The 23402-nt window shown below is 32.3% G+C and overlaps 3 protein-coding genes across 3 annotated transcripts in view; 2 read left to right on the top strand and 1 right to left on the bottom strand.

The window, feature by feature from the left end:
• The window catches only part of LOC133201776 (synaptic vesicle glycoprotein 2C-like), a 378785-nt gene that overhangs the window by 295466 nt on the left and 59917 nt on the right, over positions 1–23402 (top strand). The gene's annotated exons all lie outside the window — the stretch shown is intronic.
• On the top strand, positions 3137–4819 carry LOC133201851 (complement C1q tumor necrosis factor-related protein 3-like). Its single transcript, XM_061337654.1, has 2 exons — positions 3137–3270; positions 4396–4819. Exons 1-2 carry the CDS (start codon positions 3156–3158, stop codon positions 4797–4799), a joined length of 519 nt encoding a protein of 172 aa, XP_061193638.1. The 5' UTR covers positions 3137–3155; the 3' UTR covers positions 4800–4819.
• Positions 11464–23402, bottom strand: part of LOC133201629 (neurogenic locus notch homolog protein 3-like) — a 29484-nt gene continuing 17545 nt past the window's right edge. The window contains exons 4-5 of the mRNA XM_061337419.1: positions 12223–12327; positions 11464–11660 (exon numbers count right to left, since the gene is read on the bottom strand). Coding sequence (XP_061193403.1) covers positions 11521–11660; positions 12223–12327 — 245 coding nt within the window. The 3' untranslated portion in view covers positions 11464–11520. The remainder of the gene's footprint in view (positions 11661–12222; positions 12328–23402) is intronic.

Below are 23402 nucleotides of genomic sequence, written 5' to 3'. Positions count from 1 at the left end.
TTTTTACCAACTGTATAGTCTTTGTCGCACGAGACAAAATTTGGGTAACAATTGGCAGGAAACATCCCAGACAAAAAAAAAAGGTTGTATTTGCAAACAATGCCCTTGTAAAGACTTAATTAAGATTTAAATAACTAATGAAAGTCCTGTAACATCAAATTACATGTATTTGTCAGAAGCCTGTCCAGCTTTAAAATTTGGTCATGCTCGGAACATGCTCCTCCGTACCGAATCACTTAGAAGACATAAAGACCAGTAATAGTGGAAGATGACCAGGGAAGCTGAAGAAACTGGCAGGTGGGACAGTTATTTATTATGGATACGTTACATCATCGATATGCCGGTCTAACATAACTGATTGCAACTCGAAACTTATCGAATTAAAGTAAAGGCGTCAATTTTTTTCTACCTCGGAACAAAAGAAATGATCAGTGGATAAGAAATCGGACGAGGGAAGAGATATGGATCTCTAATAAATACACAAGCATCTGCTCATTGCACGTCGGCATTCTGAATGACACACCGACTCTTTCCCTTATAATCATTTTTAAGAGCCCATAACTTTTTAGAAAAGATTTGTACAGTCAAGGAGGCGTCTTTTCCACAAAGACTATGACAGTTTTTGTTGGGTTTTTTTTGTTTTTTTTTTCAAGTATTTTATTTTAAAGTAGATTTTGTAAACATGTATAGCAGAGCACATAAAAATCATCAAAGTCATCAAGGCTTGACATTATCATCTTTCTATAACATTAAATGGCTTTTAAAAGCCTTAGCCATCGTTCATTTGTTTATGCAGGTTTGTATACATCAACACCCTGTCCTACCCCCATGCTGATATGGATACTTTTTTGCGTCACTATCGTTGGAGAGTTACAATCTCGAAGTTTGCATATTGGCCATAATCGTCTATAGTCATTTAAATATTCAAGTGTGAAATAGGTTTTTTTTTTTTTTTTTTTTTTTTTTTTTTTTTTTTTTTTTTTTTTTTTTTGAGTTTTTAGGGTTACATGTACTAAATGTGTATATCGATCCGACATATGAAAATAACTATGCTTATTTTCTTATAAAAAGTAGACAATACATCAAAATATATTTTGTTGGTAACATAAAGTGTTTTCTTCTTCTTATGTAGAAATTCTGAGTAAATTCTGCTTCATAAGAATATAATTTAAACAGGTTGGCTAATAAAGGAGAACGGTTAGTATCCAGAGGAACTTCAACAGATTATTGAATGAACTGGTCTCCAAACACTATACAGATTTTGTCGATGAGGACCTCCAGTATCTATTTAATTTTATCTTCAGAATTCTTAGGAAGAATACTAGAATCAAAATGATTTTTACCAAATTACTCTTGTCGATGATCAATCACAAGATATGCAAATGTCGGAGTTCCATTAAAGAAACTGTCAACTATGATGTCAATAGCTTGTTTTTAATTCGTCGTATAGAGTGTTGAAAAGTATTACTTTCTGTTGTTATTGATCTTGGAGGAAAAAGAAATTGTGATTAAACAATTTACCAATTGTACTAGTTCTTCGGAGTTTCTGAGAATCGACATTTGATTTATTTCCCGAAAATGTTGACGCACAATACGTCTGAAATTTCTCCTTCACAGCAGTTTATGTTTGTGAGGGGTAAATTAAAATATAGGGGTTTGGTTGAATATTTACTGTACCCTACAATGTATCTTTGTTTTTAAGGATTTTTATGAAGTTTTAGAATCCAGTATATGTAAGGTATATCAAATCATTTCCTTTGACTTCAATGTTAAATGTATTTAAAACTAAAACATGCTTTTGAAGAATTTCATCCTTTGAAAGGGAACTTAGAATATAAGTTGGATTGCCGCATGTAGAATTGAAGTTCTTTAAAAAGCTGTAACAGTTAACCTTACAAACAAAAATTTTAATAACAAGAATCTACAAATGATGAAGAACCCTGCACTACATAAATGGTGGTCAATCTGAAATTTCCAATAATTTTTCAACTTATTTCGTAGCACACAGAGAGGTAAATGCTGAAAACATTTGCGATCGTTTATGGAAAATAGTGATATAATCAAATAAACTCTCCCTTTGTTTGATTTATTGATAGTCAATTTAACACCTCATTTGTTTAATTTCGATTTCCTTCGTTTAAAATATTGTCCAGATCTGAAATCAATGCATATTTCTCCGCAAATAAGTATTAGGTTCCTCTGTGTACAGCAGGTTTTCATTATTTACACACATTTAGCAATTCCAGTCCACTCGTTAATTTATTTACAATCAGATAAAGCAATGGAGATTATCTTTTATATTTTCAAATTGAAAGGGAATTTTTATCTCACGTAGATAAACAACACAATATTGTTTAAAGAACAAACACGTGTAATCTTCGTCTATAGACATATTCTATCCATTTCTGGACAAGAGTATATTAATTGAATTAGATGAAATACGAAGTACTGGGAGAGTATATAAGTTGAATTAAATGAAATACAAAATACTGGGAGAAGAAGAGTGGTTCGAAAACTGCTTATATGACATCGTTTACGTAAAAAACACGGTTTTAAAATGCGTATCCCAAAACTATTTGTCATTACAGTTTCTCTGTTTTCATTTAATATTGAAGGAGTGTCTGGATTGTTAATGCATGGAAATTCAAATATAAGCAATACGATTCATGGTTTAGAGGGGCACAATGTCGAAGCCACAAAAATAATGACAATGCTTCAGAAACTGACAGCTGAGGTACAAAATCTCAAGAAACAAACCGACATGGATAAATCAACTATTCGAATATTGAGTCGAAAATGTACCGTTCTTGACGAAGAAAATAAGTCGCTTCAAAACAGATTATTCGTTTTGGAAGTTGAGATGAATCAACAAAATTCGTCTAAGCTACCTTCTAATGATGAATTAATGACCTATTTGAGAAGCTCAAAACAAATAGTTCAAACATTATCCGCAAACGAGGTTTACGACAAAAATCTAACTCTGCGACTGAATAAAGCGGAGGGTAATTTGGAAAAATGTGACAAGCAGAATAAAAACTTAACTCAGCGACTTAATGAAGTAGTGAATGGTCTGGTTGAAAATGAAGTATATGACAAAAACGTAACGCAACAACTCTGTGTTGCAATAAAAAAACTTGGAAGATTTAAAGGTTCAAATGCGGTATATCAGCTTATCACTGCTAGACGTTCATTCTAAGACGGAGGAACTAAATACAACACTATTCAGAAGTTATGACGATCAAATAAGGGAAGTCTCTGCGCGAATAAACAGTTTGTATTTCTTTTTTATTATTCTTAGAAAGTTCTATCTATATTAAAGTCAGACTTTACAAGCTTTATTTTCTTTGATCTGGGGTCATTTTACTTTACTTCGATTCATATGAAAACCACAGACAGCAGTGTTGATTCTTAATTCTTAATAATATTAATATATACATGTATCTCTTCTTCATTTTGAAGAATGTTAATCTGAAGCATATGCATTTGATAGTTTTTTTGTTTTTAAATGAAACTCATGCCTGATTTATCAGGTAAATTGTTTTAACGTTTTAAGAAAAATATGTAGCGTCAAGTGCATGTATGTGGCCTGAATGGCATTGTACGAAAAAAAAGTCAATAAAAATGTAAACCACTCTATCAATAAAAACTCTGCATCAAGAAAACAGTATGTAAAATATTCTACAGAATGAAAATCGGGATCTGTCTTGCAGTGTCTAAAGGTCACGGCTCTGGGGTCATCCTGCGAATAAGTATGCGCGAAAGACTTTTTATGACACCTAGACAGAGAAAATGCAGACTTTTAACAACTGATAGAATACAACTTCCTCTCATGATCCATTTAAAATACGATATCCTCCACTGGGGTCCGGCTTTTTTTTATTTTTTACATTACGTTTTTTTCGTTAAAGGTGTGAAAAGGATATAAAATCTTTGATGATAGGATTCAAATGTGTTCTGATTCCTTAAAGAGAGCTTCTCTTTGTATTTAAGGATAAATAAAACACACACAAAAAAATTGATGCATCAGCATGGATTTACAATATTATTCTTTTTCACTGGTTTTTAATAGAAATGACATAAATGTAAATAATAAATTCCTAAAACATAAAAAAAGTCGTAGATTTTCTGCGGTTTAAACATGCAATCTTTTGCCATTTATATACAAATCTTTCCAAATTCAAGCACAAACTTTATAACATTATTATAATTTCTTGCTAAATTTCATCTCTGTATCATTAATATTTAACTGTTTTTAAGTCATCTATATGAACATAAATCTATTTAATATGATGCTGTTTTTTGGGGGGTGGGGTGGGGGCTGTTGTTGTCTTAATAATCTTAATTTCATTATCGACTTATAGGAAAATTTGATTTAAAGCTAATTGAACCTTGTAGATATCACACAAAAAGTAGCCTTTACGGCAGGTGTAACGTCAACCAGCAGCTCCTGGAACAGCGGTACACTGGTGTTCGATAGGATCGTCTACAACATAGGAGGAGGGTACGACTCAAGTACTGGTGTCTTCACATCTCCTGTCGACGGACACTTTGTTTTCTTTGCCAACGTCCAATCTTATTCGAATCATTACGTATTTACATATATAGTGCTAAATGGCTCTGCTAAAGTCACAACAATGGCATATAGTGCTTCCTTTCATCAAACATACTCGGCAGGACCGAACTTGGTAGTTTTAAAACTTCAAAAAGGAGATCAAGTTTGGGTTAAATGTTACTCCGGGGCTGGGTATCATACCCAAGGTGATGCTCCAATGACAACATTCTCTGGATTCCTAATATAATTTGATTTTATTATTCTTATTATGTAAAAATATTTCAGGCATTCTTTTATGACGTAATAAAAGAAAAGATAATATATAAAAGATAATATATATAAAGAAACGGTTAAAGATATACACGCTATCGCTATAACTTGCGTCAGTTAAAAATTAAGTTGGAAATTTATTTATTTTGTTTACCAAATAAAGTTACAAAAATACTGTAAATTACACAATTGAAAATGAACGCGTTATAAAGATCTCAAATTATAATTATTTATTTTCCTACTAGGACAGTAATGCCTCTATTTAAATTCATGCGTCATGTGACACCGTCGCTACTTTTAGATTGATAAACAAAAATGGCGTCAAGAAAACGAGGTAGGCCGTTTGGTATACAAATAGCTTTTGACATTGATGGCACACTCTAATGCTTGAGGAGGGATTCTTGTCTGGTTTCTGACTAGACGAAATAGTCCAAGTATATTTGCTTGTATGTCTTATAAACTTAGCTGTAATGTATTTAAAAGATCATATGTTTCTTTACTCATCATAATTGTACAATTTTAAATAGAAATGGTAAACTGAGTTAAACATCCATAAGGGACTATATTTTTGGCGCAACTGTGGCGTAAGAAAATATCTCCTTTTCTGCCTATCAAAATCACTTACAGAACATAACATGTAATTAATTTTTTTAAACAATCAAAGACTTGAAGAAGTTTTGATATGTAACTTAATAATAATGCCCTAAAGTTTTAAAACATAGCAAATAAAAATGATTTTCTAAACAATCTACAATATTGTTAGCTTTTGAAAGCCTCCAACCTTAAAACAGATTTGAGCAAAAAATCAGTAAAAAGTGTTTTTTTCTCTCTTGCTAAACGGTAAAAGATTTTTGTTTTTGTATCATTTTGTATATTTATATGACTTCTTTACCATATGTAAAAATAAGAAATATTTAAATATAAGAAGTATATAAAAATAACTAATATATCCTAAAAAAAATTAAGAAAAACAGAGGAAATCCGGATTAGCCAATAAAAAGATTATGACCTTGACCTGACCTTGTTTCTAAAATAAAACGGTCAAATTTAATCTCATTCATACCATCACTTAGTGATATTGTCTTCTTGAATCTATGAAAATTTCATTAATTTTTAAATACAGGGTATTTCAGCAAACATGTCCCGACTTTGCGGATTCAATATAAAGTTACACAGTATTAATGTAAGATTTTTTTTTGCAAATATGAAAATCACATAACTAAACAATTTTATCAATATGAAATTTGAAGTAATGCTGAATCAATTATATTTTTAAAGACAGACATTTTTAAAGTTTGAATATCAGCAGCAGTTTTCAATTTAACGTCATTTTTTATTTGTTCGAAAAAGCCGCAATGTTTTAAAGTCATCATCCTCATTTTGTCTCTGAAGTCCTGTATGGCATATATTTTGACATCCTTTGAAAAGCCTATTTCTTAGAAAGATGGTTTTCATATCAGTACTTTTTTTTTCAAAATTTTAGGCACTAGTATTGGGTTATTTTGGAGATTTTCCGTTTGTACTGTTCAGTTCAAAACATCCATAGATCCATTTTTGGAGAAAAAAAACCTGACAACCTGATTTTTGAAGATGTAATCAAAACTTAAATGGAAAAAATATAATGACGTTATTTTATATTGTTTATATCACAATTGTATTGCAGGAAAATGAGCTATAAAATACAGTTATAATTTTGTAAATATTTCATTATTGTGCAAAAATATAGACATCAAAAGTCGGGACATGTTTGTTGAAACACCCTGTACAAGAAATATGAGTAGAATAAGATACTTATCTTTTAAAACAACCAGTATTAACCATCTACTCTGTAATGACAGATATTAACCTTTTACCCTTAATCGTAGTCAAAATGCAACGTGCCTCGTTGTCTATGATTTCCCGCGGACATGCGTGTTTATATACTGTTTACGCACTTCCTTCATCAATATTCATGAAAAGGCTGAATTCTCAATTGCAGATTTTGCTTAATTGTTATGTAATTACAACGACTTATTTAGTAAAACTTTGCAGAAAATAATATTTTTTATTACACATCATGTTTCTCAAATCGTTTAATCATTTTGTTTCACATAAAAAATCGCGTTTATATAGCGTGTATATCTTTAACATCCTGATTTGTTTGCAACAATGCTTTGTACTCCAGTTCTATAGTTTGTCAGTGTCTTTTTCTTTCATTAGGACGAGTTGCGAAATAAACTTGCAACAATCCCGTCATAAAAGCTGATAGAATTTTATTATATGGTATCATATTAAAAACGTTAATATTTCAATGCAATACAACAATAAAATATACATGTAGGAATTTTTGTACTTACTCGACTGTGAATTCAAATTTGTCTATGACCAAATGATAGTTGCCATATTGAATTAAACTTACTCAAATGTGAAGGTCACTGAATACTAAGATATTTAAATCGTATCTGAAGAGTTACATATGAACCCTTGGCAAGTATGAATATGAACTAAGATGTTCCTTTTCCCCGGCCATATGTCGTGATTTTCAATCAATGTGGATGCTGTATATCTCAAATTAAAGATCACTGGGTGATGAGATGAAGTAATCGTTAACAGGTTATAGAAAGGAATGAATTCAAAATGATGTTTATTGTTACAACATATATGAGTTTAATTTCTTTTCATTCTAGAGCACAATCATTCTCAGGTCATGGTCAAAAGCAATACATTTGAAATTGTGTTACAGCGTTAACCTTAAAATCCTTTATAACGTATCCGGGCTTGGGGCTTTAAAATTATCAAATCTCCAATAAGGGATAATTTGCTAGTGTTTATGGTTAATCCATGTTTTGCCTGTTGGTGTTAAATCCTTGTGTTGGTATGGTAATCACTGTAATGGTCAGTAATATTGCATTACAAAAGTAAACAAGAGCACAACAGAAGATACTTTAATTTTCAACAATAATTTAATTTAAACAATAAAATGCTTTCTTTGGTTGTTAGTACGAGAATTAATATTGTAGCTGTTGCAGAAAAAATCAAAGTACTGTGAGTACTGATAGACGGTGGCATGAATGATTTTGTTTTTTGTTTCAAAACGTCCCTCTCCAGAATTTTTCACTCAAATTGAGACGCCACCATTGCCATTGGTGGGCTGCAAATTTTACATCTATACCCAGCACTCAGGGCCATTGAGCAGTGAGGGAACTTTTTCTTGTCAGCACTTACTACGACACGGGACCTCAGTTTAACGGCCTCATCCTGAAGAACCGGACTCTACGTCCCGCAGTGGGATTCAAATCCGCGACGTAAGGATCGATTCCTTATTCCTTGACTCTAGAGCAAACACTCTAATAACTGCGTCACACGGCCATTGGCATGAATGAATTAAATGAAATTAAATAATATGAGAATCTGTAAAATGTTTAATATGGATATTGTGAAAGTTTGTTTCAATTTCTCACAATATATGTATTAATTTGAAAAGTTAACTTTTATTTGTGGCAGTATGATGAGGACATGTATTAATTGAAGTTGTTAATCAATTTATTGCATGAAATTTTCTACATTAGTTTTTTTTTATAAAATAAGGTTTAAAGAAAAAAAAAATGCGCTGAATGCCAGAAATGAAAGTTCAATCATTTCAATGTTTGTTTGTTTGTTTGTTTTTGCTATATGTTTACATGTACTATGTGGTGTACAGTCATAATTGTAAATTTAAAATAAAAAAAAAATATTTGAGGATGATGGACAGATCAGATTTATATATTCAATTAATGGATTATGGGATCCTCATGTTTAAATATTTTTTTCATTAATTAATCCTTAAGACGTGTCATTTTACCCTAAATGTTATATTAAATTTAGTGAATCATTTGACTTTTTTTTTTTTATTGAGAACTGCTTTTTTGTAAAGACTTATTGAAACGTTATATGTATCTCCAAAAAGTGTCATTAAATCGTGGTCTTTTGAAGTTAGAAATTGTGACTTTATAACTAAATTCTTATACACTCAGTGATCACTTATCAAAATTTGCTAACCTAGAGTAAAATTGAACCCACAATATTTTTTTTAAACAAAAACTAACATTTCATAAAATAAATGATAAAAAAGGAAATGATGAATCACATTTGGCCATGTAATGTGGATTGTGCGACATAAATCATATGCTGAAAGATTATGAAATAGACTTTATCTTTGGATGCCCAGTTTTTGCCAAATTTCCAGTAATTTACTTATTTCTAAAAGGTTGAAAGACTTCAAGAATGGTACAGTAGTCTTCCTTTTTTGTTTGAAATATACTGTCCCCGAAAAGGAAAAACAAACAAAAGATCAGAATAGCAAAATATTTTTCAGCCTCTATTTCTCTTAATATCTTAATATTCACTGACCCCGCCACTCATTGCGCAATACGAAGGAGAAGACTGACCTTAATTAAATCAACTGAAGAAAATCCTAATATTTCATTTACGTTTTTTTTTTTTTTTTTTTTTTTTTTTTGTAGCTTTTTTCTTACACTTTTTAAAGAGTAGATTTTATTCGAATTTTCAAATACAAATGAAATATATGGGTAACTTTTGTTTGTCATAGTTTTATAATTATAGCTTTGATAAATTAGCATCCGTTCAGTAGTTTTTGTGTCCAAGATAAATAGGCAATGACTTTTTTTTAAAATATAGAACCGTAAAAAACACTGCAAATTTTATGGCCTCGTATCTGCCTTCAAAAACTCTCTTTTATGTAAACTTTTATTAAGAGGATTTTTTCCTTTCCGAAAATATATCTTTTTCTAATATAGTGTCGTCAACAGATACTAGAAATTCAAATAATCAAGAGACACCGCAGAATTCCACAGCTAATTCATTTCAGCTCGTATTAATCGAAACAAGCGGTCGAAGTCCGGGGACGATTTCCCGAATGAGATTATGTGACACTAGTCTGAGATTTGTAGGGACTACCAGACCAAAATTTTTAGTCTCTACGAATCTCGCTGAGATTACTAGCGACGTAATAGAAAAAAAAATATTTTTAGATTGAAGAAATGACTGCAGACCAACTTGTGACAAAGAACAGTGATATCATTAATTTATTTGTGTGCTGTTATTTTTTAGTATGGAAAAGGAAAAAAATTCTTGTATATTATATTGTATTGTATAGAGTCCATTAAGAATATCAACATACTGTAGGATTGTGTATAAACTGTTTACATATATGTATATATATATATATATATATATATATATATATATATATATATATATATATATATATATATATATATATATATATATATATATATATATATATTACTTGATCGGTATATTAATCCGAATCATCCTAAATTTTGATGGCGTTAAGTTTATAGATAAAAAGATGTCATTTATGTATAGTGAGAAAGACGTTTGCTTCAGCAAAGAGATTCTGAAGAAAAAATTCATTCGTGTACTTTAACCTTAGATCCCCTATCTTTCGAAACTTTAGATAATTGAAATGCAATTAGACATGCGAAGTCATTGTTATGCCATAGTCATTTTGACGTCATAGTCACGCAGCAGAAGTATCTGTTTTTAAAAAAACATTCAGATTATAAAGACTTTTATGATATCATCACTATTGTTGCTTCACAGAAGAACGTTTTCAATTTTTAGAAACACCAGGTTTATAAGCATTTTTAGAAGCTTTAAAATAGAAACTCCAAATTTATAAGATTATTTTATACTTGATTATGTGATCATGTTTGTATAATTTGAGCCAATCAGATAGCTGGCAAGAACAGAGAAAAAAGTAACCGTAATACTTTTAAATCTATTGTAGAAATGTGATGAACATGAACAGTCAGATAAGATCTTCAAGAAATATTTAACGTATAGACAAGAAAAATCTGACAATTATATTTTGAAAAGGTGCAATTTTTCATTTTTTAAATTTATTTCAATTTTTTTAAAATATGATTATATATTTCTTTTCTATGATTTTTAAATTCACTTAATTTTTAAAAAATTGTTAACATTTTTTTAATTCATTGAAAACTCATAATGTTATTTAAAAAAAAAAAAAAAAAAAAAAAAAAAAAAAAAAAACGTATACCTGGCGCTTTCATGAAATGTTTTATTAGATTTGTATCGTGCATCAATGCAAAGTCTAAGCTTCAGAATGTCTTACTATTTTACTATTTTCCCTTAAAAAATATCATATAAGAAAAAATGGGTATGATGAGCTTATGTTGGTCTATAAATGATAAATTAACTGTCAAAAAAATCATGAAACACCCATGAAAGAATCGTTTTGGCGTTGCATGACATCATTTTTTAGGGTTATCAAAAAGATCCTGAGCTGAAGTGAAAAATTAATACTTCATAGACTGTGGTTACAAAGTTTGTATACTCTGTTATGTAAAATCAGAATATATAATGCACTATTCAATGGCAAATATCATATATTATTTATACGTTAATATATCTTATTTTTTATTGAAGAATAAGTTAATAGAACATGTTTGTACTTTATTGTCAAGATTTATTATTTTAGTTGAAAAATTTGTCCAGCTGCAATTGATAACTGTTCAGTTGTGAAGTCAAATGCATATCGATATTTTCTGAAACATTTATACAGACACTAAATTTTAAAGAAATTTTTTTTTTGATTTATTTTAAAATTCCAACATGCAAACGATACACCTTCATCGATGACAATTCTGTGTTACGTCTTAACATGTTTTAAGTTATCCGGATGAAGATGCAGCTGCTGCTCCTAGGATGGCTAATAAACCGATACCCCCTCCCACCGCCAAGAGCAGTCCCCCTAATCGATTTCTCATAGTAGTTGTCGTGGTTGTAGTGGTTGTACTGGTTGATGTCGTTACTGAAAAAATTATATTTGCAGTCAAACTAAAAAAAACACAGCGTACATTCTTATGATTGAATAATGCTGTAAATCACATATTTCATGTTTCTTTATTTCTGCTTTACATTAACGTTGCGGGTTTTTCCCCGAGATATCCATGAGATATTTTCAGTTTTTTAGAATCGAAATATGGAGATATCAAACAGTAATCAAACTCAAAAGTCCATTGAAACAATACAAATCGGGAGCAGAGCAAACACGGACCTCTAAAAGCATCAGAGGTGCATGGTAACAGGTGCCATGGAGGAGCAAGCATCCCATGCCGAACTGTCACACCCGCAAAGAGATTTCTTTTATTTATTGACTATATCCAAAGGAAATAGCGTAATTATACAAGTCTCCCAAGTAACATACGTGTATGACTTCGAGTCGAATATTTTTAGAAAAACTACCTATCAGACGATACGAATTTTGAGCACTTCAATTATAATTTTATTGTTGTACAATATCCAATACATTAAAATGTCGCACATTTATTTGAACACAGAGAAAATAAATATGTTGTTCAAGTAAAACTTACTTTGACATTGATTACCCTCGGCGCCAGGTGGACACTCACACACTTTCTGTCCTTTCTCTTCAACACAAAGTCCTCCATTGCAGTCACTGCTCCTTTCACAGAAATCTTGGAATGAAAGAAGTAAGTTCTAATTTTAGGGAGAAGTGTGACGGTACATATTGTCGTTCTGTACATATTGTCGTCGGCGACAATATGTACCTACCATCACTGCATGCACATATTGTTGTTCATCGGTACATATTGTCGCCGACTGAAAAGATACATATGACATGTACATATTGTCGCTGGCGACATTATGTGCCTCATTCTAACTGTACATATTGTCGCCCCACAAATATTGCTGTTTAAAGATGTCTTTTGTTGTTTTTTGGTAGTTTTGTGAATTTAATTGGTGAGAGAATCACACTGACGTGTCTCGTATGCTATTTTATGAACATGATTGTGACGGTACATTTTATCGTCCTGTTCATATTGTTGCCGGCGACAATGTGTACCTTCCCTCACTGCGCATATTGTCGTCCATCAGTGTTATTGTTTATGTTATTTTCATTATTTAATTATGAAATTTTACCTGTGGACTAAATATATACAAGTTAAACAAACAGAATTTACCAAAGCAAAAAAAAAAATCAAACCACCAAGCGAGGGAGGGGGGGGGGGTGCTTCATTTGTCTTTGATGTTTGAGAAGATTTCTAAAGATTTTCTGTGTTTATTCCTATGTAGAACTTTGATCACCCATTGTGGCCCCACATTACCCCTGGGGTCTTGACTTGAACAGAATTGATTTTGTTTTTGTTTGTTTGTTTGTTGTTAAAATGTCCCTCTCGAGAATTTTTCATTCATATTGAGAGGTCACTACTTTCCGGTGGAGGGCTGTAAATTTAGACCTATACTTGGCACTCAGGATCATTGAGCAGTGAGGGACCTTTTTGTGCCAGCACATCAAAATTGAACGTACGCTATGAAGCTTTCACATAAGTATCATCTCTTCTGACCCAGTAGTTCTTGAAAAGAACATTTTGAAAGATTTTTTTTCTAAATATTCTACGAAAAACTTAAATCATCTATTGTAGCCTCACCTATCCCCCGAGGGACATGATCTGAATAAAACTGAATCTACATTTTTAATGAAGCTTTCACACAAGTTTAAACTTTTCTTACACAGTGGATGTTGAGAAGATTTTTAGAAGTCAAACTCTTTTCACTTATTCTTCACTACTCCCTCTTCATTTGAACAAACTTGAATCCCCTTTATCCATGGATGCAAGAGTGGCAAGTTTGGTTGAAATTAACCCAGTAGTTCTTGAGAAGAAGCTAAAATTATGAATAGTTTACAGACAGACGGACGGTAGGACAAAATGTGATCAGTAAAGCCCACTTGCACTTCCAGTTCAGGTGATCTAATTTTTTTTTTTTTTTTTTTTTTTTTTTTTTTTTTTTTTGCGTTATTCTTATATCATTATTAACAATAAATTATATTTATAATATTATATCGGCACATGATCGTATATAAGAATAACGAAAAAAATAATTTCCAAATAATCATTACTACTGAACATAAAAAAACATACCGGTACCTGTATTCAGTCTCCAAGTATATGTTACAAGAAAAAAAGAATAGCTGATTTATCAGATATGTCAAGAATTACGGTATCTATATATGTCATAGTGATGTACGTCAATCCTGGACACAATTTTCTGACCAAAAATTTTTCTCCCTACAGTATTGTGAGTAATGCTGTCTGTCTCCCTCCGTGCGTATGTGTGTCTGTCATTCTTCCCTTCTCTTCTCAAGTAAATATTCAGCAAAACAATATATCGACGATAATATATGCCGACCTTGACTGTACATATTGTCGCCGACGACAATATGTACTTGTGCTTGACTGTACATTTTGTCATCCATTATGCAGGAGGAAAATAAGGCTCGTCTCGGTACATATTGTCGCCGTCGACAATATGTACAAAACGACAATATGTACCGTCACAAGAAGTCTTATTACTCGATGTAGGTCTTTATGATTTCCTAAAATTAGGTTAATATGTCCTCCTATCACATATCAGGTCATGTAAAATCTAGATTAATTCTTGGATTAAGACCCACTATAGTTCAAGCTGAAACAAATCACAAACCATCAGTGACACGTCAGCTCAAAACTGAGAATTTCTATTCTTGGCTCCAAACTTGCCATTTTGAGATTGCGGGTAGTATGTGGGTTTCAGATTGTTATTGTCCTGTGCTTATACTTAAGGAATTACTGTCTTGTTTGTTGGGTATGCCAGGTTTTTATGCATAAATTATCTCACGCTCCCAAGTGTCGTTAATTACCTGGCATACTTAACAAACTAGAAAGTGATTCCATATATATATGAATTTTAAGTTTTACTTTAAAAATTTTATGTACATTGGAATGCATTGCGTATAGGAAGAGTTATCGAGCTTGCATTATCTTTGGAAGGTTTCGGTGTTGCCAAATTAGGAGATTCAGATGCAAGTGATTCTTGGAAATGAAAACTTTCTGTAAATGCCCAATGGAAATCGTGCGCTGGAAAAATATGGTCTCGGTTGTTCAGAAAGCGTCGCTTTTCAGTTTCTTTTAGGACGCCGTGAAAAGTACAAATAATTGCTATTCAGTTCCATTGTTATTTTGTACACAATTTTAATACGTGTGCAACTCGATGCTGTAGAGTTAAACATACATTTTTTAAAAAAAAAAAAAAAAAGATCAAACTTGTCGATATGATAGAAGCGATGGTAGAACTGACTGTTACCATTATGTATACATTTTAAACTACTAATAATATTAATGATTTAATTTGCTTTCACTAAGCTATATTTATTCTTGGCAATTAAGAAATTTCTATTAGACAGAGTCCGCTTCGATAAAGATAGATAGATAGATAGATATATATATATATATATATATATATATATATATATATATATATATATATATATATATATATATATATATATATATATATATATATATATATATATATATAAGCACTAAAAATAACCAACGACACGAACAATAATAATTGTCAAATTTTCGGGACAACCTGACAACCTGTCCCTTCCTCAGGACAAAGAAAAAAGTTAAGAAGTCATAGAAATTCTGGTGGCTGGTCGCGAGAGCCTCGAGGCATTCATTTCGTTCGCCAACACCTTTCATCAGTCTATCAAATTTACAGTAGACGTATCTAATTCGAAAAACATATTCCTAGATACTACATCTACCCTGACTGATGGTGAAATCGAGTTCAGTCTCCACACGAAACCCACAGATTCCCATCTGTATTTTATGCCAACTAGCTGTCATCCCCCACACACATTTAAGGGTGTGCCTAAGGGTCTAGCCACCAGAATTCGGCGCATCTGTTCATCCCCTGCCTTATATCAAGAACAAAGCGGTCTCCTTAAGTCCCACTTATGCAAGAGAAGGCTACAATGCCCGCAGCGTACAAACTGCTATTGATGAGATAGCGGGACATGACAGGCAAAACCTATTACGCTACAAGGAAAAAGACAATAGCGGCAGGGTCCCTCTGGTTACCACATACCATCCCGTCCTTAAGAACCTCAGCGGTATCCTTCAAAAGAATCTGCCAATTCTCCACTCAAATAAACGAATGGCAGAGGTCTTTTAGGAGCCCCCATTGGCTGCATACAGGCGCCCGAGGAACCTGAAGGACATGGTAGTAAGAACCAGATTGGACAATCCATTACCTAACGGGGGCTTTAAAACTTGCTCTGACAGAAGATGTCTTCTCTGTAAGTACAGCTCTGACACAGACAGTTTTAACAGCCCCGTTACAGGCCGCAGCTTCAAAATACTAGGGAATTTGTCCTGTCAAACAGACAACTGCATTTATCTCATCAGCTGCAAAGTTACAGTATGTTGGTGAAACAGGAGATCTCCGCAGGAGAGTCAATAATCACCGTTCTACCATTAGGACCAAAAAACTCAATGAACCCGTTGGGGAACATTTCAACCTTGAAGGTCACAAATGGGAGGACATGACAGTAGTGGTTATTGACCATAATCCAAGATGGACAGACGCACAGAGAAAAGGCAAGGAAAAGTTCTGGATGCACAGGCTGAAGTCATTCCGCCCTAATGGTATTAACAAACTTAATGACTTCACCAGGATGAACGTGAACTAGACCCAATCCCGAATTGTAACAAACAAGTTCATTCTCTCTATATAGTGTAAACTTTACCGTTAATTCGTATTAGTAATCCTGGAACAACCTACCCAAATATTTACAGCTCACATTTTTGTTTATTTCTTTTTTCCGATTTCCAAATTTATAATATATCCAAATTCATATTTCAAAATTGTCCTTCCATATTATCTTTCTATAATTTCTTTTTATCATGTAGAGTTACGCTATTTTGAGAGAATAAGACAATGTACGATTTACTGTTGGCCGTAATTAATTAGCGATAAATAATTCGTTCAATTATGTAAATCACACTTCACCAGAGTACACCCGATAGACCGGACGCAATTCATAGCGCTCCGGATTTCTTTGTTCACAACTGTTTATAAACTCAAAATTAAACATGTAACATTGTAAATATTTAGTGTTTGATAGTTTAGTAGTAGTGCTAGTTGTTTTTGCTTCTCTATTTCCTTTGTTTCTATGACTTCTTAACTTTTTTCTTTGTCCTGAGGAAGGGACAGGTTGTCCCGAAAATTTGACAATTATTATTGTTCGTGTCGTTGGTCATTTTTAGTGCTTTATATAAATTTCCATCCGTGACCTTGTATCTACTTAGTAGATCCGACGCTTAGGATATACAGTGTTGTTGGTTTTTAGTGCTTATATATATATATATATATATATATATATATATATATATATATATATATATATATATATATATATATATATATATATATATATATATTTGTTTGTTTGTTTAATATAATAATCAAGTTCTGAGATTGATGTAAACTGTGGTTTTTGTTGAGTTCTGATATTGATAGAAAATGTGGTTTTTGTTGAGTTCTGAAATTGATATTAACTTTGGTTTTTGTTGATAATCAAGATACTCTCCGGATCCTTACCCGGTTGCAATATTTATTTATATATTTATCTATTTATTTATATATATATTTATTTATTTAAAATAAATATAATATTTTTAATTAAAGGTAAGGGACAAACAGGATTTGTCAGCACAGCAGTGCCAATAGAAGCTCCTGTGTCTGACCAATTCAAAGCCAAGATCTCGTCTAATTAGTGCATTGATTTTGTTAAATTGTTATCAAAGAAAAACAAAAGAAGGGAAAGTTCTCTTTGCAAGTAGAGAATAGTGAGACTCAGGGGAAGTTAACCATTCACCGAGTTGAAAATGATGCCGAAAACAACTCGTGTTTCTTCTATACATGACTGGATTACAGCTTGGAACAGGTAAGCAGCGATCTATTGTATACAGTATCCTGAACGGCAGTCAAAATTAGCCAAGCATCTAGAGGCAGTAAAAGATATTGTTGATGCCAAAGGTAATTGGAAAAACTATGATGCAGAATTTAGACAGCTTTTATCACAAGGACACAAAAAAATTCTACAACCAAACAAACAAAAATAACACAGAATTTACCAGCTCTTCCAAACGAAGGGATGAAACCAGTAAAAGTAAGTAGATTGGCCGAATGGTTAGCTGGTTATGATGAAGATGAATCCAAACATCTAATAAATGGTTTTTCTAATGGGTTTTCTTTCGGTTTTATTGGTGAATGCCCTGGTATTGAATCAATGAATTTAAATTCTGCTTTCCAAACCCACAGCTTATAACTCGTAAGATACAAAAGGGAATTTTGGCTGGGAGGGTTTAGCGACCTTTTTGAAATCAAACCAAGACCCGATTTACAATGATCTCCAATAGCCTGATTTGAAAAGAAAGAACCTGGGGAATAAAGAATGATTCATCATCTATCATATCTGGAAAAGAAGTCCATCATGACGGGATTCTACGGGATGAGTCATTTGTTCAATACTCATCTGTTTCAGATGCTATTTAATTAATTTAAAAATATGGAAACCATGCATACTGCTACAAAACAGATATAAAATTGGCTTTTAGTATAATCAACATACATCAATCACAATTTAAGTATCTTGGTTTCAAGTGGAATAACAAATATTATGAGGACTCCTGCTTGAATTTGGTTTACGTTCTTCTGCAGAATTTTTGAAAGATTTTCAACAGCATTACAATGGATAGCTCAGAATAAACTGAAAACATCTTGCATGTCCCATATTTTAGATGATTTTATAGCAGTTAATAAATCACATACTAAATGTTAAGCAACTGAAGGCATTCCTGGATATGTTGATGGATACAGGGGTCCCAATATCACTTGAAAAAAAAATATGTGGCCCCAGCCAGATCATAACCTACTTGGGATATGAATTGGGTTCAGTTGGAACGGAATCTAGGCTTCCAGAAGAAAAGATCCTTAAGTGTGTTATGAAAATTAAATCAATTTTGCAACGACAAAAGTTGACATTTAAGGAATTGCAGTCATTGATAGGTTTATTGAATTTTGCATGTAATGTAGTGTTGTCCGGCAGGTCTTTTCTTAGAAGACTGATAGACTTGACCTTTGGAATTAAAAACAATACAATAAAAGAGCAAGAGCCACTTAGGGCCTTTTTGGCCCTGAGAATTTCTGAAAAATCGAAACTGCTCAGTTTTGGGTGAAAATGCAGCATTTATAACTTGGACCCTTGGTGACCGTGTATCTATTGAACATGATGTAATTTTCTCTCTAGTCAATGCATTATGACGTCATAAATTGCGTCATTTTCCCCATATCCTGTAAATTCCCTTCAAAATGGCCAAAGGTTGAGGTATTTTTTCAATATTTCATATAGAGCACAACCTCTGATCCAAAATATGCAATTACATAATGAAAGAATTGTTTCTGAAGATCACAAAACATGTTTTAATTTTTGGATCGTGAGCTGTGCTCATATTTTAATTCTTTGCTGAAGGTAGTTAAATATGCATGTTTTCTGCAAAATTCAAGAACATTGCATTTTCTCGAAGTCTGTTTTCCAATACCTGGATTCTCAAAAATAAATTTTGTTATAGGAAATGAAAGCACTAAGTCTCTACTTTATTTTGGTATATGAAATTGGACAGAGGGTGATAGTCAACCAATTGATATAATGACAGGGCCATTTTATGCATAAAGTGAACCTAGCTCTTTGATTGACTACGGAAGTTAAAGAAGGTCTAAATGTTTGGCTGAGTTTTCTTTCAAATTACAATGGATCTACCATGTTTTTGCCCGATAGGTGGTTAAATTCTACTGAAATAAAGTTTTATACTGATGCATCAGGAGCTACTGGATATTCTGCAGTGCTTGGTAGTCAGTGGTTTTAAGTAAATTTCGAAAGTAATTCGAGATACTAGAATATAGCTATTTTGGAATTGTATCCTATAGTACTTGCTGTTCAAACTTGGTCAAAATATCTTGCAAATAAATGTATTTTGTTTAACACTGACAATCAAGCATTGGTTCATGTAATCAATAAGCAAACAGCTAAGGATAAACACATTATGTTTTTGTTGAGGAAACTGGTGTTAACCTGTCTAGAATTTAATATTTATTTTAGAGTTTGTCAAGCAAAGAAAATTTGCTATGTGACTATCTTTCTCGTTCCAAGGTACAGCAATTCTTAAAACTGGCTACTTGGGCAAACAGACGTTAAGAGGAAATAACCAACCCTGGACATTTCATCTGACTTTACCTTCTATTTTACGGATGCATACAACATTTTATGACAAGTTTTAATAGTAACTTTTAAAAAAAATATTATATGTATGTATATGTTAATGTATATATTGAATGAAAACCTTCATTAGGAGTACATGGGAGTGTGAAAAACGTTGAACCTATGCAAGAACATGTGTTTATGATGCCGTCGGATTTAATTTTTACACCTTGGATAACCAAAGTGAACATCAGTGTCTCTAAATAAACTTCTTTGACAGATTCAGTCCAAGGCATATGTTTATCCCTGATTTGGATTTTATTAACAGTTCATTTGTGGCACAGTTATTCCTTTGGTAGTAGTATTCCTACTTATGAATTGACATGAGTGAACTTACTTTTTTGAATGACAAGCAGGGCATATGTTTATCTCTGACTTGAAATTTTTCATCTCGTTGTACATTTATGTCACTTGGTTTCATTTGGTACAAGATAGGGCATAAGTTCATATATATGTGTGGAACTATTATACAAGCATTCAAAAGGACAAGCAGGGCATATGTTTATCTCTGCTGTCTGAAAGGGGATTATTCCTTTTACAATTTTCTTTTATTTTGACAGGCATACCTGCACATTGCCCCTTTTTTCTTCCTTTTTCTTGGGGTCTGAACTTGATTAAATTTAAAAGTATAAATTTGATCAAGTACGAGGGGTGATCAAAAAGTTCGCAAACTAATTGAATTACTTCTATAAAAGAAATAAAATTAGGTTTCAGTGTGTATTGTTTTTAAAAATGTTCTCTCCGGAACATGTGTATGACTATATGTGTGCTAAATTTCATTTTGATCTGAATTGTGGTTTTTTTTTTGTTTGTTTGTTTGTATATTGTTTAACGTCCCTCTCGAGAATTATTTTTCACTCATATGGAGATGCCACCATTTGCCGGTGGAGAGCTGCAAATGTTTGTCCTATACTCGGCACTTACGGCCATTGAGCAGTGAGGGATCTTTTTCGTGCCAGCACCTACTGCGACACGGGACCTCGGTTTATAGGGTCTCATCCGAAGGACCGGTAACCACGTCCCACAGTGGGATTCGAACCCGCGACATAAGGATCAACTCCTTACGACGCGATTCTAGAGCAGACGCTCTAACTACTGCGCCACGCGGGCGACTGTAGTTTTTGTGGTTTTTTGTGAATATAGAGTTAGTTGAGAACTTTTTGATCACTCCTCATATATGGCCGTTTTAGACCACAAGAAGAATGTTTTTACATGTTTTGTAATCATTTAAGCCACATTAAATGTAATCAATGTTTACTTATCAATCATAATCAAAATTCGACATCATTTTGTAGTGATTTTTTTCTAGAAAATTAATTATTTTATGGATTTCATTACTAATTATTACATGATTAATTACAATTACTTTCAATAATTAAAGTCAAATTAGTGGCAAAGTGCAATATACCTAAGTGTTTCGTTGTTTTTAAAATGGAGAGTGAAGGCGGTATCTTGAAATGATGCGATATTACAATAACTGCGAGTTGGGTCCGTGACTGTACACAGAAATGTTAGGGAATGAGAAGTTCCATAAATGAGTTATTTTATTGAATGGAATACGCATTGGCAATTGTACATAAACATTTATATGTGAAATAAAAATATTGATATTAGACAAAGCTGTCTAATAGAATTGAAATACTCAAAGCAATCCATGTTAATTTCCAGAGTCCCCGCCCACTGACACAATTACAGACACAATTACAACCGCGGGAAATTGACATGCATTTTAGGCACTTGATCTTTCACTTGGCAAAATTTACATTTAAGAATCAGAGAACAATGTTAAGAAAGTTCACTTGGATATAATCTTGGTAGGTCACGGATCAAAGCCTGAGAAGCCCGAATTTATCATGTTCAACTTTGATATTTACATTTGAGGCGATCAAAAAGAATAAAATATTGCACTAACGACCCGTAGCTCTGCATGTCCTCCGCTCGGTAGTTAACAGGTCATATAAGTTACACAGTGACTGTCTAGCTCAAGTCCGACTGGTTGAGAAATTTTATGCATCGTAGTAGGTTTGCAGCTACTGGAGTGCTATTTCTATCGAGTATTGTTCTTTTATTTATACCGTCCTAGTAGCCTTATGTAATATTTAGTTAATTGTCAAGAACTGCGTCAGTCCTATATAACTTTTAAGCTAACTTGCAACAGAATAAAGTCATGAAAAATCAACAATCAGTAGCACAGTAATATACAATAATATATATTATTATTATTATATAGCCAATAAATAGTCTATTAAAAAAACTACTAAAAGTCTAGAGAATTTTAGCGTTCAATATCTTGGCATTTTATTGAACGCTGAGTTTGTATTACGTATGCCCGAAACATTCCGAATACGAGCGTTCAATATCGAACGCCCCGTTTAAACAAAAAATGATTTATGATAGGTAGTGGCAGCTAGGTAAGATCTGTGGATTTTCACGCAAAATTAAAATTATTAATTAATAATTTAGTACGTATTAGCCTCAATAAAACCTTAATAAACAAATCATAACGCTAATGGTAGGGTCATTGGAATGATGCAATATTGAACACTTAAAGGACAGAGGTTAATTTAAATACCGATAGTGGAAATTCTTATTATTTTGAGCTATTTAATTGAAATAATTAATATAAATCAACGGGAGTTGTTTAAGCTATATAATAAAGGAGTTATTGAACTTATATTAGTGAATATTGGCACTCGTTGGCTGCATAAAAGTCATTCTACGATAAATGGACCAATTCAGGGTATAAAACATGAAAAAAATAATTGTTTCAAATAGCAAAATGAACATCATAATTCTCTAAAGGACGTATCAGTGAACTTGGAAAAAAAGAATTGTCCACAAATCTGGTATCGTTAACTTTTTACAACAATTTTAATATACCATTGATTTAAAGGTAACGTTACGGAAGTTAATGCTTGAAGAAGTCTTATTATTTTTTAAATAAAGCTAAATTTGACCAATTTTTCGTTTCTGATGTTCAGTATAGAACGCTAAACTATGATTCATGAAGTCTCACATGATTTCGAAATTAAGTTAAAATTTCGGGAAAAACATCGTTACGGAAGTTAATTCCCAGCAATAAAAGTTATATTTCTCGGCAATAGTTAAAATTAAAGTATGTTTTAGGATATTAAACAAAAGTATGAAGCATTTCGCTCCCAATGTAATAAAAATCTTTATACCTCTAATGCAAAAACTTTCCTGAATTACCGTTACGGAAGTTAAATTTTTAAGAGAGACAACTGTTTTTGTCTAATATCATTTTGTTATGTCGAAAATGTAATCGATTAAAACAGCTGACTCGCAACTAGAATCGATGATGTTAGGTTTTTGTTTTGAACATATTTTATTGATTAAATCAAAAGGATTGGAAACAAGTTC

Source organism: Saccostrea echinata, unplaced genomic scaffold, assembly GCF_033153115.1.
Source record: "Saccostrea echinata isolate AGI-Se365-2 ecotype Australia unplaced genomic scaffold, CSIRO_AGI_Sech_v1 ptg000045l, whole genome shotgun sequence".
Lineage (NCBI taxonomy): Eukaryota > Metazoa > Mollusca > Bivalvia > Ostreida > Ostreidae > Saccostrea > Saccostrea echinata.
The sequence above is the reverse complement of the archived record's forward strand: the minus strand, read 5'-3'. Positions and strand labels throughout refer to the sequence as shown.